General features: G+C 40.0%; 1 protein-coding gene across 1 annotated transcript in view; it reads left to right on the top strand.

Moving 5' to 3' along the window:
* snorc (secondary ossification center associated regulator of chondrocyte maturation) overlaps window positions 1-14,420 on the top strand; it is a 29,097-nt gene that overhangs the window by 9,549 nt on the left and 5,128 nt on the right. Inside the window, exon 2 of the mRNA XM_057858330.1 lies at window positions 9,920-10,087. Coding sequence (XP_057714313.1) covers window positions 9,920-10,087 — 168 coding nt within the window. The remainder of the gene's footprint in view (window positions 1-9,919; window positions 10,088-14,420) is intronic.

Genomic DNA, 14,420 nt, shown 5'->3' with positions numbered 1-14,420 from the left:
GCTTAATTTGTTTTATTTGCTCTAACGGGGAGGTTCAGATCATCTTCCATATTAATGTGTACATTTGGACTTATTTTTGTTCATTTATGTTAGGCTACTTATTTATTTCCTTATGATAAAAAAAAAAAAGTCAAGGTTTACATTATGTTCTATTTTAATTTGCTTGTATATTCTAAAGTAATAGTTTAAAGCAGTTAAAATTAAGTTATTGCATTTAGATGTGAGGAAATGAGGAAAAATAATATTAGGAAGTTGAGTTTGGGGTTACTGGTGTTTTTGTTCACTGTTATTTTGCACATCATTGGAAAAATACAGTTTTGAATGAAAATCCGTTTCTATTGTATGCCTTCTTACAGTTAGTCTAATGCAGTAGCCTAATGCATATGTAAGACCTGTTGTGTGTTTTTTGTGTGTTGTAGGTATTATACACTGCTGGCCAAAAGTATTGGCACCCCTGCAATTCTGTCACATAATGCTCAGTTTCTCCCAGAAAAATGATTGCAATTACAAATGCTTTGGTATAAAATATTTTCATTTATTTTGCTTGCGATGAAAAAACACAAAAGAGAATGAAAAAAAAAAATCATTATCATTTTACACAAAACCCCAAAAATGGGCTGGACAAAAATATTGGCACCCTCAGCCTAATACTTGGTAGTACAACCTTATCCAGAGGTTGCGCTAGACTTTTTCGTTGTCTGTCATTTTGACTGACAGGGTCATAAAAATCTGGTCATAATCTATTTTTACCAGTCACTTAAATTTTTAAAATGACTATATCTTGATGCAGTCACTATATGTATATACACAATAATATTTTATAATATAAAGTACCTAACATTAGTGCAGTCATGGATTACAGTAAGCAGGCCAGTGCTGTGTTTCCATATATATTTTTATTATATTATGTATATACAGGATATATATATATATATATATACCCCCCCCAAGTGGGTCCATGATCCTAATACATTTAATAATAATAAAAATATTATATAATTCCATTATATATATATATTTTTTTAATTATTATTATTATTAAATAAAAATGCACGTTGATACGACACACATAAAAGGCATCTTCTTTTTTTTTTTTTTTTAAATCGTTAGAAAGTTGTATGGATTTACAATCCGCTAGCTTGTTGTTTCCTGTTGTCTTCCGAAATACACCTGGGTGACGGCGCGTCAAGTGTTCGTCCATAGCCGACGTGCTATCGTGGTATGCGAGCTTAGCTTAGCAAAAAGAGTACACACAGTGGTGGCACCCTCCATATTTTCCTTGAAATAATTTCAGGCTCTTGCTAGTCTGGTCCGCTTTTTTGGCTTTATGCCGCTTTCACCATGTTACCAATTCTGCCCTTCCTGGTGTTCTGCCAAAATATCCTACATCAGCGAAACGTCGAATTTGACACCTAAAGTACTACCGTGCGCTCCAAACTTGTTTTGTTTAGATGCATACAGGAATAACGTACTAAAAAATGCCTGCAGAAAATACTTAAATGTAGTTATATCAAATAAGGACGATTTAAATACGCTACATGACTAATGTGGTCAATTGCTTCAAAGCTAACACAAAAAAACACAATGGTTAAAAGTATGAGAGGGTAATACATGCAAACAGTATCTTTGAGACAGTGAAAAGGTTCTAAATAACTAAATAAAAACAAAAATAGTGAGTACTCACCGCTTCTAACCGATGTGCGCATGCGTGTGGATGCATGCGCAAGCGCCCTGAGCATTGTGTAGGACGTTTCGCCGAGTAGTAAGGAATGGCCGAACACTTGTAATTGGCGGTGTTTCAACTGCTCGCCGCAGTGAGGAGTGAACCAGCGATTCACTTGATTCGTTGTCAACCTTCATCCTCCAGTGCATCAGTCCCTCTTTTTTCACCTCTTTTATCAACACCATCGTCGTTTTGGGGCTTTTTGAAGAAACTTCGGACACTCAGTTGCCTTGACATTTTTCCGAGTAATGCCAACGACGTCACGCATCAAGAGAGACATTGGCTAATTAATATGCTGATTCGCCACCCTGTGGTCTGGGGTGTGAATTGCAACCTGTCAAAATGACGGATGGACTTCAGTTTTTTCCGTCACCGTTTTAAAAAACCAGTCAACGACGGAAAATATTCGGTTAACGCGACCCCTGAGACGAAATAACTGTGAACAACCGCTTCCAGTATCCATCAATGAGTTTCTTACAATGCTCTGCCAGACTTTTAGACCATTCTTCTTTGGCACACTGCTCCAGGTCTCTGAGATTTGAGGGTTGCCATTTTCAGATCTCTCCACAGGTGTTGTATGGGATTCAGCTCTGGAGTCATTGCTGGCCACTTTAGAAGTCTCAAGTGCTTTCTCTCAAACCATTTTCTAGTGATTTTTAAGTGTGTTTTGTGTCATTGTCCTTCTGGAAGACCCATGACCTCTGAGGGAGACCCAGCTTTCTCACACTGGGCCCTACATTGTGCGGCAAAATTTACTGGTAGTCTTCAGACTTCATGATGCCATACACACGGTCAAGCAGTCCAGTGCCAGAGGCAGCACAGCAACCCCAACACATCAGGGAACCTCCGCCATGTTTGACTGTGGGGACTGTGTTCTTTTCTTTGAAGGTCTCGTTTTTTCCCCCTGTAAACTCTATGTTCATGCCTTTACCTAAAAAGCTCTACTTTTGTCTCATCTGACCAGAAAACATTTTTCCAAAATGTTTTTGGCTTTCTCAGGTAAGTTTTGACAAACTCCTGCCTGGCTTTTTTATGTCAGAAGTGGGGTCTTCCTGGGTATCCTACCATAGAGTCCCTTTTCATTCAGACGCCGACGGATAGTACAGGTTGACACTGTTGTACCTTCGGACTGCAGGACAGCTTGAACTTGGATGGATGGATGGATGGATGGATGGATGGATGGATGGATGGATGGATGGATGGATGGATGGATGGATGGATGGATGGATGGATGGATGGATGGATGGATGGATGGATGGATGGATGGATGGATGGATGGATGGATGGATGGATGGATGGATGGATGGATCTTTATCCACCATCCGCAAAATCTTTCGTTTAAATTTCTCGTCAATTTTTCTTTTCCGTCCACATCTAGGGAGGTTAGCTACAGTGCCATGGGCTTTACAATTATTGATGACACTGCGCACTAGGAGTGGGAACCTCTTGGTACCTCATGATGTGATACGATTTGCGATAGAAAGCTCAAGATAACGATGATCTGACGATATGGCGATACAACGATAATCGATACATTGGTCAGGAAATCATTCTAGGATATTCTACAAACAACTAACAAACAGAAAAACAAGCTTCTGCTGTGAATTGGAAAGCGTTTATCAATAGTAGACGTCCAATCCATTTGAACCCTCCAAGTTCAAATGGAAACCACTTCGGATCCCACTTCAAATGGATTGAACGTCTATGGTCGTCAGTGGCAGCCAATGCCAGGCAATGATTAATTAAAGTAATTTGGGGCCATTTAAGCTCATTAATCTGTTGATTTTCAGTTACCTCCTCTTGATTATGGGGTATTTTATGGGTCACTTCCTGTTTATTTTTAGTTACAGTACAGGAAGTGACCTGGGAATCACCCAAATGAATAGGCTGTGACTCAAACTAAACGGAAAATGACCTGTGAATGCCCTAAAATGAACAGCAAGGGACCTGTAAATGCCCTGAAAATCGGACAGAATGATTGTGAATGCTCTGGTTTCGAATGAACGAACGTTCCCAGTCTAAATGGATTGGGCGTCGAGCACTGTTAATGCAGCCTTAGAGTTAACAGACACTATTATGGTAGAAGATCTTGGTAGCAACTTCTTGGTTCCTTTTTATTTTTTAGACATTGACACCTTTTTAAAACGATATCTCAATTCTTGGCAGGAGCATATCGATAACCTTTTGGTATACAAAGTATCACGATATATCACCATTTCGATATTTTGTCACACCCCTACTGCGCACAGTAGACACAGGAACATTCAGGTTTTTGGAGATGCCTTGAGATTGCCTATGCTTCCTCACAATTTTGCTTCTCAAGTCCTCAGACAGTTCTTTGGTCTTCTTTCTTTACTCCATGCTCAATGTGGAACACACAAGGACACAGGACAGAGGTTCAGTCAACTTTAATCCAATTTAACTGGCTGCAAGTGCGGTTTAATTACTTCCACCACCTGTTATGTGCCACAGGTAAGTAACAGGTGCTGTTAATTAAACACATTAGAAAAGCATCACATGATTTGTCAAAGGGTGCCAATACTTTTGTCTGGCCCATTTTTAGAATTTTGTGTAAAATGTTAATGATTTAATTTTTTCCATTCTTTTGTGTTTTTTCATTGTAAGAAAAATAAATGAAGATATTACTACCAAGGCATTTGTAATTGCAATCATTTTCTGGGAGAAATTCAGCACTATCTGACAGAATTGCCGCAGTTGCAATACGTTTGGCCAGCAGTATGGGTGTGCCACAAGCAGTTTTCTTTTTGGTATTTTGGTGGTTTTTGGAGAAAAATGTACAAAAATAGATAAAACTTCTGGCTTCGTGGCGACCTTTATCCGATATAAAAGTAAAGGAGTTCCGGCGAAGAATTCTAGCCACTTTCACTCCTGCCATACGATAAAGCTGCTCCCACAACAGCTCAATCGTATTCCTAACCGTGTCAATGACTTGACTATATTTTCTATTCATTTGGCAACACATTTGATAAAAAATTGACTTTTCCTGGAAAACAAAAATGCCTGGGATTTGAACGATGGTGTGCACTCTATGTATTGATTGACAGTTGTAGTTTTTATTTATTTATTTGTTTTTGATGTTTTAGAATTTTTGTATACTGATTTTTTTTCCATTCTGAGTGAGTCAACTTGCGCGTTTTTCAACATATTATTCACTTTTCAGCCAAGCGAAAATTTGATATACGAGCGCTGTGTGGTGGCTGCCAACTCGACTCGCTTCCCAAACAGCAGCAGTACATTTTTTGCATCAAAGTCAAAACGGTCCTCATGGAAACAAATGTCCATGTTCTTATTTGTTGCCCTCACCGTTTGGATCGGCCTTTAGCAAACCGCTCCATCAACAAGTTTGTTTGACAAACAGAACTCGGCCGCTGTCTGGTTGGGGCCGGGCTGGTTGTTACCGGTCGCGGGCCCGTTAAGCACAAGCTGCCTTTTGTGCACGGGCCCTGAACGCCCCATTGATGCTGCTGCTGGCCCAGGGCCCGCACCTCCAAAAAACCTCCCTCCTGTCTTGCTAGTGCTACAGGAAACTTCTGGGTCAACACAAATACTAGCTAAGTTAAAAAGACACCGCTTGGAATCTATTTCTGCTGAATCACTATCAAAAGTACTCACCTGCTCCAGCTAAAGTGGATAGAAAAAGTCTACACATTAAATGCAGGTTTTTGGGATATCAGATTTTAGAGCAAAAATCACGATGAAGTGGTGAAATAGTTGAATGTCCAAGGCTTTCAATATGCCACGGAACAAAGTAAAAACAGCAGTCATGGGGATGATAAAGTGTGACACCACTATAAATACAGTCACGGATACTTGAGTTAGAATTATGGATCAGATTCTTTTTACAATCAACGTAAAAACATCAGCAGTTTTACAATATATTTCCTTTCAGAAGCTTTTTTTTTTTTCTTTAAATAAATATATACGTGCAACCAAAATTGGCATCTGGGGTCCCTAACCCATTTGCTGCCAAATAAATGTTGATACTAATTTTGCTAACTGAACGCTTAAAGAACATAATGAGCATTTTTTAAAATTGTTTATTTATTTATGTATTTGTTTCTCTAAGGGGGGATGTCAACTGCAAAAATGTTCTGAAAAACCAGAAGGAAAAGTAAAGCGTCATTACAAAAATGAATGCTCCTTTTAATTAATACTATTAAATAAGGGTCTAACGGTACATGTAATAGTATTGAACCGTTTCGGTACGTGGTGCTCGGTTCGGAACGGACGCATACCGAACGAGTTTCTGACGTAATATAACCCTCTTTTCGAGACTGTGAGTCGATCGGGTTACAGTTTCTTTGTGTAGATTATATTTACTCCATCTTCTCTACTATAATGAGGACCAACACGGTAGGACATTATAACCCAGAGACGTCAACGGCGCGACAAGGTGGCCGCCGCGAGAACGCAGTGAAACGCGGGCGTTAGAGTCAATCAGCAAATGCACACCAGTCACAGTGCGGCCGCGTGTTAGATGCGTCCCAGAAGCGGCTCAACGCGACGCACGCAAAAAGAACGACAGAGTTTATTATTTGACGCGAGACGCGGCCCTCCTGCGTCAATACCACTACCGGTAGCTAGGATCGGGCCGGAAGTCACTCGTGTAAAAATATGGTGGATCCGGTCGATTTTCAAACTAATATAGACTCGTAACCTACTTTTTGAGTCCATCAGATCTCTTGAGTGGTAGATCAGGGCACAGTTGACTTGTCTTTGTTGATTTACTGCTGTCTTCTCTGCTATTATAATAACCAACACAGCCCTGTGTTCAATACAAACCCTCCTACCACAACAAAACAAGTAGGAGCTAATATTTACATAGGAACTAAAGCTATACAGCATAAAATGTACAATATAAATGAATACTCCATCACATTTGTAAAATATAAACACATAATAAAATAATTAATTGCCCATTTAAATAAAATAAATTGAAATGAGCTAAAACACCTGTAATTAAATAATAAGAATAATACAAATGTCCTGCTTACACAATTAAATTTATTAATTTCTGTGTGGCGCTTTAACTTGAGAAAATCCACCAATAAAGCTTTTGAAAACCGTTCATAAGAAAAAAAAAATGTTTCATTGAGGCATTTCATTTTTAAAATACATGTTAAAATCTTTGTCATTGGGATTGCTTTTCTCTTTAGCACAGGACTTTTTTCTTCTTTCAGAAAGAAAGCTGACCAATAAGCGGGGTCTGAAAGGCAAATTGTTGTTGGATTATCTTTAAATACCCGCTAGTTTTTGAGCTGAATTCTAGCTTTGTGTAGGCTTATGTTCCTATTGTTGAAAGCACAAAAGTGTGTAATAAACAACTAGCACATTTATATTTTGCATTTTGTTTTCTTACTGTACCGAAAATGAACCGAACCGTGACCTCAAAACCGAGGTACGTACCGAACCGAGATTTTTGTATACTGTTACGTCCCTACTATTAAAATTAGTTTTTAAAACTGTTTAATTTCAGGGACAGTATTTACTAAAGTGGACAGCTTTTCAAAAATTGACACTTATGACCTTTTTTATAGCGCAAGTGAATATTTTTGGTCTTTAAAAAAAACTTTTTTGACACTTAAGACAATTTTTATTACGTATAAAGTATATTTAATCATTATTGTATGTTTTATAATCTTTTTATCATTATAAATAAATGTATAAATACAATGAAAATAAAAACTTAATAATAAAATTAAAATTAATTTAGAAGAAATTTTAACGAAATTCACATTGGTTACAGCCCAAAGTAACACTCTAAAGTTGATTTTATTTTTCATAGTATTTAATTCATTGCATGCCAATGATGTCGATAGACATTTATTTCATTTAAACTGGGAAGACTGGCGATAAATGCTAATGTTTCAGTGCTATTGACGGTGCTAGACGTCCAATCCTGGGAGGGTCGAATAAACGAACGAATCTGTCCCCAATGAGTTAAACGAGTGCCCTGAAAGGGTTTAAAAAATATATATATATATATAATATTTTTTTTCATGAAAGAATTAAATAAAATGTAGGTGAAAATCTACTGAAGTAAAAAAAATACCACTAAGTTTTACAGTCAACACTGCATCAAGTCTTTGCTTGGGAAGGATGGGGTCCCACAGGGCTCAATGCTTGACCCCTTCTTGTTTTTTAATTCCTGTAAGGTGCACGGCCAAGCGTTCAGATAATTACTTTAAAGTGCCTGGGACACAAAAAAGCATGTTTATTTCATATTACACGCGGTATTTTATGCTCCTGAATGAAATGGACTGCTTGGATGTGTGTGAAAGTGATCGATATATTTATTCAATTTTTTTAATCCCGCGCTTCGAAAATGAGAGACTTCCGGCCACGGAATCGGATTGAGGAAGAAAGTGAATGTGACGTCAGCAGACTAATCATCTCACAATACAGCCATTACTATCGTATGCAAAAGGACTGCGGATTCAGCTGATTTTGAGATTAATTTGTTTATTTTTTGCGTCACACCAGCCCAATGTGCTTTTGTTGCTACACCGGGGAGAGTGGTGTGAGGCTTTTTGGATTTCCAAAAGATCCTGAAGAATGGGCTAAACAAGTCCGACAATTCAGAGACCATAGGACGGATGACTAAGTAAGTAAGCTTTGTATTTTATGTTATGTGAAATACTGGGATCAAGGCAAACATTTTAATAAGGAGGTGGCTTGCATTTTGTGGGTGACAATGCTCCCTGTCCACGGAGAAGGCCACTCGGCCGACGATCAGTGGCTTGTCGCATACCATGGTCGCAGGCCGATGAGTGTCCGTGCTCGGGCAGCCACGCACTCTCGTCTGCGGTTTTCGATTGTAGAGTCTTCCACCCCTCTGTACACTCTTTGCGTGCCCGCCGAGAGCACTATTTCCGCATTGGGCTCGGGAAGTCCTCCGCTCTCGTCTCCGGTTCTCGATTGTGTCCAGACTTCCACCCCCGTTGGTCCTTTTCGCATTATACTCAGCTACGGCTCGGGCAGCCACACACTCCAACGTCACCGAGAATGCGCCATTTTCGGCGTTCATTCCCCTCTGTGTCCCGGCGATGAGCACTGCCTGACTGCCGGGGCTGCAGCAGAACGACGAGCTGAAACTGGCTCACCGCCAGGGGCTGGCCAATCAGTGATGACAATCAACCCCGCCGCCGTGTGTGACACCAGTCAGGGGAGTTTTGTGTGATTTTTTTGTTTTCGAAAGGCGAGGAAAAGACTTGAAAGAGCCGCTTGGTTTGGGTTTGCATATCGTTCTCATGCCTCCTGTTTTGTTTAGGCTCTTTCCTCCGTCTCAGAAGCCGGGTCAGGGAAATGACATAAGCCAGGCTAACCCCGGTGGCATAAAATACCGGGAGGTCCAAGAAGTCGGCAGTTTTGACCATTATGCAGTAATTTAGCCCTGTGAATGGGATAAGATAATGATAACGTTTGAATAAATGTTCATTGTTCACTGTATTGACTACTGTCCCTGAAAGGTTTACAGCGTTGTTTGGTTTATTTGTTAACATACTCTGTGTTAATCTGGGCACATTTAGTCAAACACTAAGATAAAACAGGCTTTGGCAGAGGTATACCCAACTATGAGAAATAGTAGCTTTTCCTGCGGGTCATACTTAATAATTTAGAGTAGAGATCCCTAAACTACTCCACTTCAGGCCGCAGTGAGCGCTGGATTTATTTTCAACAAATCAGGATGACACCTTTGGACCAATCTGGTGGTTTACAAGTGTTCCGTAATCAGTATATTGTAATCAGGCGTTGCTTGTTTTAGCAGAAACCTCATTGGTTAAACGGTCTGTGTTTGACCAGTAGGAACAAAAACCAGGACCCACTTTGGCCCTTGAGAACCGATTTGGACACCCCTGGTTTGGAATAACTGCATTCAGTCGAGTGTGCAGGGAGTGTAAAATTTCATATTTTGAACCATAGCATCAGCGATAGCCACTCAACTGAAGGCGCTTTTCAGCCAGTCCGGTAGGTTCCTTGGAACATCGAAGGAAGGAAAAAATAACATGTCAGGAGGCCACCTGACGCTCAAACGGACAAAATATTGCCTCTCTACAAAGACATCCTTATACTGCCGCCGGCGCTGTGCCGTTGGAGGACACACAGAAGACCCTTATTGGCGACTCAAACACACCGACGGCAATCACGGTTTATATCAATTTTTCTGTTTTGCAGAGACGGTGGCCGACCCATCCACGGACAACCAGGACGCCATGTCGGGAGAGACCCCCGCTGACGTGGGCCCTACCACCACCAAGGAGCTCCTTCATCACATGACTGAACAGGCTTTCACTTTCGACTACGAGGATGTCACGCAAGGCCTCATCCCAGACGAGGAGGAAGGTCAAAATCACTCACTTTGTCTTTACTAACATTGGCGACGGCAGAAGACACATGGCGATACACGTCCATTCCATTTGAATAGGGAGGCCTAGGACAGAGGTGTGCAAACGTACTCTTTAAGGGCAGCTGTCAGAAAAATCAATTCACGCAACTTGAAATCCTGCCACATTCATTTAATAAACAGAGGCTTGTAATCGGGTAAGGAAATATCAGGTTTTAAAAATGTAATTTCTTTTAAAGTGCCTGTGACGGTATAAAAAAATCTTAAATAGCATTATTTTGTAAATTAAAATCATATTTTGAGACGATTTAACTGTATAAAACAATTTGGCAAAGCGCAGATGACGAGAAATTAGTCTTTTAATCTACTGTTTAGCCCAGCCTGTCATTATAGCACTCTAGCGTCCCCAGTTGGAGGATGACGTCGGCAGGGTCACGATTTTCTGATTTAGAATTCAGCCCTTTGGGGGGGAAGATTCAGAATGAGAAAAAGGTGACAGACAGCATTAAAATGCCATGATTGTTTCAATCTCTCTACTCCAATATTTTTACAGGATATTCTTTTTATCCAAGTATTTTTCCCCCAATTGCTAAATAAATGGTATGGTCATGACAAATAACACCCTTGTGCTAAATGGAATATGAAATATCAAAAATGCATTTATTCAGTAGGACAGGGCAAAATTACTGCATAATGGTCAAAACTGCCGACTTCTTCCTCTCCTGGACGGTATTTTATGCCACTGGAGTCTGGCTTTTGTCATTTCCCTGCCCTGGCTTCGAAGAAGGAGAAAAGAGCGTAAACAACGGCGGGTTGGCAGTGCTCTTCGCCGGGAATGAACGCCGAAAATAGCACATTCTTGGCTGACAAACCGGCCGACGTCGGAGCGCGGAGCTGCTCGTCGCCAAGCCGAGGAAAGCGCATTCTCGGTGGGCACGCGAAGAGGACCGAGCGGGCTGGATCGGCCAGCTCCCGGGCCAAGCAAGTTACAGCTCGTCGTTCTACTGCAGCCACAGCGGGCTGCCAGTGCTCGTTGCCAAGCCGAGGAAAGACCATTCTCAGTGGGCACGCAAAGAGGACCAAATGGGGTGTGCGACAAGCCGCCGGTCGACAAGGAGCATTGCCAGCCACAAAATGCAAGCCACCTCCTTATTAAAACGTGTGCCATGATCCCTATATTTGACATGATACAAAACACATAGTTTACTCACTTCCTCCAATGGTCCCAGACTTGTCGGACTTGTTTTGGCCATTCGCCGCGGTAAACAGGAACTTTTTGAAACCCAAAAAGGCTCACACGCCTCTCCCTGATGCAGCAACAAAAACCTGCAGCACATTTGGCTGCCGTGATGCGAAAAATGGAAACACATTAATCCGCAAAATCAGCTGAATCCACAGTCCATCTGCATGCTATAAAGCAATGCTGTATTGTGAGATGCTGACCCGGGTGACGTCACATTCACATTCTTCCTCAGTCCAGGAAGTCACTCATTTTCATGGCACGGGATTGCAAAAATTGAATATATTAATTGATCGCTTTCATACACATCCAAGCGGTCCATTTCATTCAGGAGCATAAAATTCTGTGTGAAATATGAAATAAACATGCATTTTGCTGTCGTAGGCACTTAAAAGTATGAACTCATTTACTGCCATTGAGGGCAATAGATTTCTAAACAATTTTTACAGGGAGGGAGGGCAGCGATCGCTTAATCCCAGCCTTCCCAGTTGAAATGGATTTGATTTCTATAACTGTCAAAGGCAGTCAATTAAGGGTTACAAGCAACAAAATATGTCCGCGGTATAAGCAAGAGCGTAGGATTGCATAGGGACAGTAGGGACATAACACTACCAACTTTTGCTCAAATTGTCCCCACCAACTTTTAAGCAACCTTATTTTGCATTAGATAATGACTTCAGTGATATTTATAATTTAGATTGTCTTCCTTTATGTTATAAGGATAGAATAGATCCTACCATTATTAAGTGAAATATTTTCATGATGTTCAATTTCATTTACCCCTTTTTACTTGCTGAATGTGTCAGTCCATTTTTCCCCTCAAACGCATGTTTGATTGGCTGATGACTTGCATCTATTTTAAATTTATTTATTTACTTTCTACATTATATATTTAAAGATATTTTTATTTGCAGCCTCTCCAGTCATTTTTTTTCAGATAATCATACATTAATGCTAGTTGAGGTAAAAGGTTTTCATTTTATGTTGCGTGTAGCTATGCTTGTAGGGGAAAAGGAGTCGTGTTTTACCTGAAGGAAGGCTCCATTTTTATTTATGTTTGTGATACCCTGACTTGGAGTTTTTTTAAATTATATTTATTTATTTAGACATTAGACACAAAATGTTGAGTGGTCTTAAGATAAATGTTTTTTTTTTTGCATTCCTGGATTGTGAAGAGATTATTAAGAAGTGTGTATTTATTATGTATGTTAATATAATTTATGTTCAAATATTGAAATTTAAATTTGCTAATAAAGTTTTTCAAAATGTTTCTTTAGTTGTTTTTGAAAACAATTGAATCGAACCGTGTATCACCTAAAAAAATGCACATGAAAGTTGGTACAGATTTATTTTGCATTGATCATTTAGCCTATCAATTAATTATTTGCTATTTGTGAGAAATGTAGCCCCCGTTTAATCAATCTGTTTATTCCTATTAATGTCCTGGTCACAGCAAAAAGTATACATGTACAATGCTGGCCAAAAGTATTGGCACTCCTGCAATTCTGTCAGTTAATGCTCAATTTCTCCCGGAAAATGATTGCAATAACAGATGCTTTGGTAGTAATATTTTCATTTATTCTTCTTGCAATGAAAAAACACTAAAGAGAACGGGAAAAAAATTTAAAACATTATTATTTTACACAAAACTCCAAAAATCGGCCGGACAAAAGTATTGGCACCCTTTCAAAAATCATGTGATGCTTCTCTAAATTGTGTAATTAACAGCACCTGTTACTTACCTGTGGTGGCAATAACTAAATCACGCTTGCAGCCAGTTAAAATGGATTAAAGTTGACTCAACCTCTGTCCTGTGTCCTTGTGTGTACCACATTGAGCATGGAGAAAAGAAAGAAGACCAAAGAACTGCTTGAGGACTTCAGAAGCAAAATTGTGAGGAAGCATGGGTAATGTCAAGGCTACAAATCCATCTCCAAAGACCTGAATGTTGCTGTGTCTACCGTGCACAGTGTCATCAATAAGTGTAAAGCCCATAGCACTGTGGCTAAACTCCCTAGATGTGGACGGGAAAGAAAAATTGACGAGTGATTTCAACGAAAGATTGTGTAGAGGGTGGATAAAGAACCTCAACTAACATCCCAACAAGTTCAAGCTGTCCTGCAGTCCGAGGGTACAACAGTGTCAACCCGTATTATCCGTCGGCATCTGAATGAAAAGGGACTCTATGGTAGGATACCCAGGAAGACCCCACTTCTGAGCCAGAGATATAAAAAAAGCCTGGCTGGAGTGTCAAAATTTACCTGAGAAAGCCATGAAAGAATGTTCTCTGGTCAGATGAGACAAAAGTAGAGCTTTTTGGGAAAAGGCATCAACATTGAGTTTACAGGGGAAAAAAACGAGGCCTTCAAAGAAAAAAAACATGGTCCCCACAATCAAACATGATTTACGTTCCCTGATGTTTTCGGGTTGGTTTGCTGCCTCTAGCACTGGACTGCTTGACCGTGTGCATGGCATTATGAAGTCTGAAGACTACCAACAAATTTTGCAACATAATGTAGGGCCCAATGTGAGAAAGCTGAGTCTCCCTCAGAGGTCATGGGTCTTCCAGCAGGGCAATGACCCTAAACACACTTCAAAAAGCACTAGAAAATGGTTTGAGAGAAAGCACTGGAGATTTCTAAAGAGGCCTGCAATGGGTCCAGACCTGAATCCCATAGATCACCTGTGGAGAGATCTGAAAATGGCAATTTGGTCGCAGTTATTTTGTGTAAAGGTTGTGCTACCACGTATTAGGCTTAGGGTGCCAATACTTATCTCCGGCCCATTTTTGGAGCTTTTGGTAAAATGATAATGATTTTTTTTTTTTTCCCCATTCTCTTTTCTTTTTTTCATTGCAAGCAAATAAAAAGAAAGTATTACTACCAAAGCATTTATAATTGCAATCATTTTCTAGGAGAAATTTGAGCATTATCTGAAAGAATTGTAGCGGTGCCAATACTTTTGGCCAGCACTGTAGCTTATGCTGTTATAACGTCCCTACAAATGTTTAGCCCAAACCTATGCCCTTTGGTATGAGGATATTGATATACTGTATAAACACTAGAGGTGTGCATCGGCACTGCCCTCACGAT

The sequence above is a fragment of the Corythoichthys intestinalis genome, chromosome 14 (assembly GCF_030265065.1).
Source record: "Corythoichthys intestinalis isolate RoL2023-P3 chromosome 14, ASM3026506v1, whole genome shotgun sequence".
In the NCBI taxonomy this organism is placed as follows: domain Eukaryota; kingdom Metazoa; phylum Chordata; class Actinopteri; order Syngnathiformes; family Syngnathidae; genus Corythoichthys; species Corythoichthys intestinalis.
This window is presented reverse-complemented; position numbering and strand designations above follow the sequence as displayed.